Below are 2,387 nucleotides of genomic sequence, written 5' to 3'. Positions count from 1 at the left end.
TGGTTAGGCATAACGCGCGCTAGAAGTATAACTTTATTATCTGACTTTAAGTTGATTAGCTAGATAATTTATGTAATATTAAATAACTGCTGTTATACATTCTAGAAACGATAAAATTGTCATTCAAAAATGCGAAGACGCTGCATGTTGACTCCTTTACAAACTCACTACCGATGGATGTTCAAGTCTACTTCAGACATCTTGCAACTACACCCCTTCGTTTGTAATGTTTACTTCCGTAACAAAATTTCTAAGGAAACATGCATTAAAATTGTTCAAAGACTGTGGAATGTTGAATTTTCAAGAAATATTTTATTTAATTAATTAGTTACGTCACTAAGCAGAAATTATGTGTACCGTATCACCGCACATAAAAGCGCATGCGCTACTATGTGAATTCATCTCAGGGTGCGCTTATATCTCGGGGTAGTAGCGCATGCGCCAATACCTCGAGGTAAGGTGCCATCTTTGCGCAATTGCTGTCGGGTTGCAATCTGCTTGCATGGCATCCAGAAGAAAGTCGTACACATTAGATTTTAAGCGTCGCGTTGTGTCGAGCCTTACTCTAAATGAGGGAAACGTATCAGCCACAGCGAAAATGCATGGAATTCACCGTAAGCTTGTTCAGAGTTGGCGAAAACAGCACGCTGAACTCGAGAAACTCGCCACTGGGAGAGATACCACAGGAAGGAAGCGTCGGCGTCTTCTGCGAACACCTAAAGACGGGTCTTCGGCGACGTTTCCGGAAATGGAAGTGCGGCTGCTTGAGTGGATTCGCTCATGTAGGGAAGACGATCACGTACTTCTTGACGGCGCATCGGTGAAAAAACAAGCTCTTAAGCTGTATGAAGACATCTATTTAGAAGAGCCAGGAGACACATTCCATGCTTCAAACGGATGGCTACACCGATTTATGAAGCGTCATCGCCTTTCCACACGAACAGTAACAACGGAGGGGCAAAAAATTCCGGCAGATGCCGCTGACAAAGCAAGAGAGTTTATTGAATGCTCAAAATGGTTGTTCACATATAAGCGCATGCGCCTATATCGGAATGAACGCGTTAATTTTTGGTGAAAGCCGGTTTTCACGTATAAGCACATGCGCTTTTATGTGCGGTAATACGGTAATAGCCTTTTGAAATTCTGAACGTTGGTTCAACAATTGGCGAGCCTGCCGGAGTAGCAGCGGATTACGTCTGTCCTATCAAATAGGTACGCTTGCTAACGCACTCGTATCAGAAGACAATCAGTGCTAGCGCACAGCGTCTACCTCCGATCTCTGCAATAATTTCTATTATTGGATTTGGTCCTAGCGCATAACTGTAGCGCAGTAAGCGCTAACGCACAGCGTCTTCTCAGATTCCCTGAAAGGCTGCAGGAATGATGACAACGACAACGACAATGATGACATATATTTGGATTTTGTGGACTATGGTAGGGGTCGATGTGTCTGTTGATTGGCTGAGACATAGAACGTTGGAAGTCCCAACGGAATCGCAGGTGTTTGCTATTCAGGATGAATTTATAGCGACCAGATGATAGAAAAATGTTTTGGAAATACCATTGACTCAGATTACTGTGTGTGTGTGTGTGTGTGTGTGTGTGTGTGTGTGTGTGTGTGTGTGTGTGTGTGTGTGTGTGTGTGTGAGTGTGTGTGTGTGTGTGTGTGTGTGTGTGTGTGTGTGTGTGTGTGTGTGTAATTAAGAATGAGACCGTAGCACGCATCATTTCTGGTTGTAAAGCACTGACTTCTACATTGTACAAAAATCGACATGATGATGTTGCGAAAGTAATTCATCGTCATGTTTCTTGTCATTTGCATGGTTTACAGTTTATCATGCATATTGTGATTTTATTCCACAGAGAGAGAGAGTCCAAGAGAATGACAAAGTAAACATATTGTAGGATTTTCTACTACAAACAGAATGAAAACTGGAATTTAACCGACTACATAGTATGTAGTCTGTTAATTAAATTCTGCTTTTCATTCACATTATTTATTGACCACAGAAGACAAGAAAATATGATTTATTGAGGTATCTGTACCTCATGACTCAAATGTTTAAACAAAGGAGAAGAAATTAACCAAATACATTACAAGACCAATGACCTTAAGAACACTTGAAAGATCTACCTACTGAGGTCCAGATTGTACGAATAGTGGGAACAGCAGACATTATCACTAAGTGACAAAATACTTTCTACGTTATTGTGAACGAGTGCCTAGCTTTGAAATCCATTTGATAGCAGACTGCTGCTATTTTTGGTACTGCGTAAATTTTCTCTAGATTTGCCAAGTTGCATGACCATCCATTACGTTAGCTGCGAACCCTATTATATTACGTTACCCGAGTGTATAATTAAAATAAATGATGATGATTTTGTTT

At 41.0% G+C, this 2,387-nt stretch overlaps 1 protein-coding gene across 1 annotated transcript; it reads left to right on the top strand.

The window, feature by feature from the left end:
* The first annotated feature begins 502 nt into the window (after positions 1–502).
* Positions 503–1,075, top strand: LOC134187621 (tigger transposable element-derived protein 2-like). The gene has a single exon (XM_062655773.1). The coding sequence runs from the start codon at positions 503–505 to the stop codon at positions 1,073–1,075; it is 573 nt and encodes a 190-aa protein (XP_062511757.1).
* Positions 1,076–2,387: the final 1,312 nt, after the last annotated feature.

This window comes from Corticium candelabrum, chromosome 12 (assembly GCF_963422355.1).
Source record: "Corticium candelabrum chromosome 12, ooCorCand1.1, whole genome shotgun sequence".
Lineage (NCBI taxonomy): Eukaryota > Metazoa > Porifera > Homoscleromorpha > Homosclerophorida > Plakinidae > Corticium > Corticium candelabrum.
Note: the sequence above shows the minus strand (reverse complement) of the source record. Positions and strands in the feature narration are given on the sequence as shown.

What these genes read in the sequence shown, in the direction of transcription:
- LOC134187621 (XM_062655773.1), top strand. Translation starts at nt 503, where the DNA reads ATGGCATCCAGAAGAAAGTCGTACACATTAGATTTTAAGCGTCGCGTT.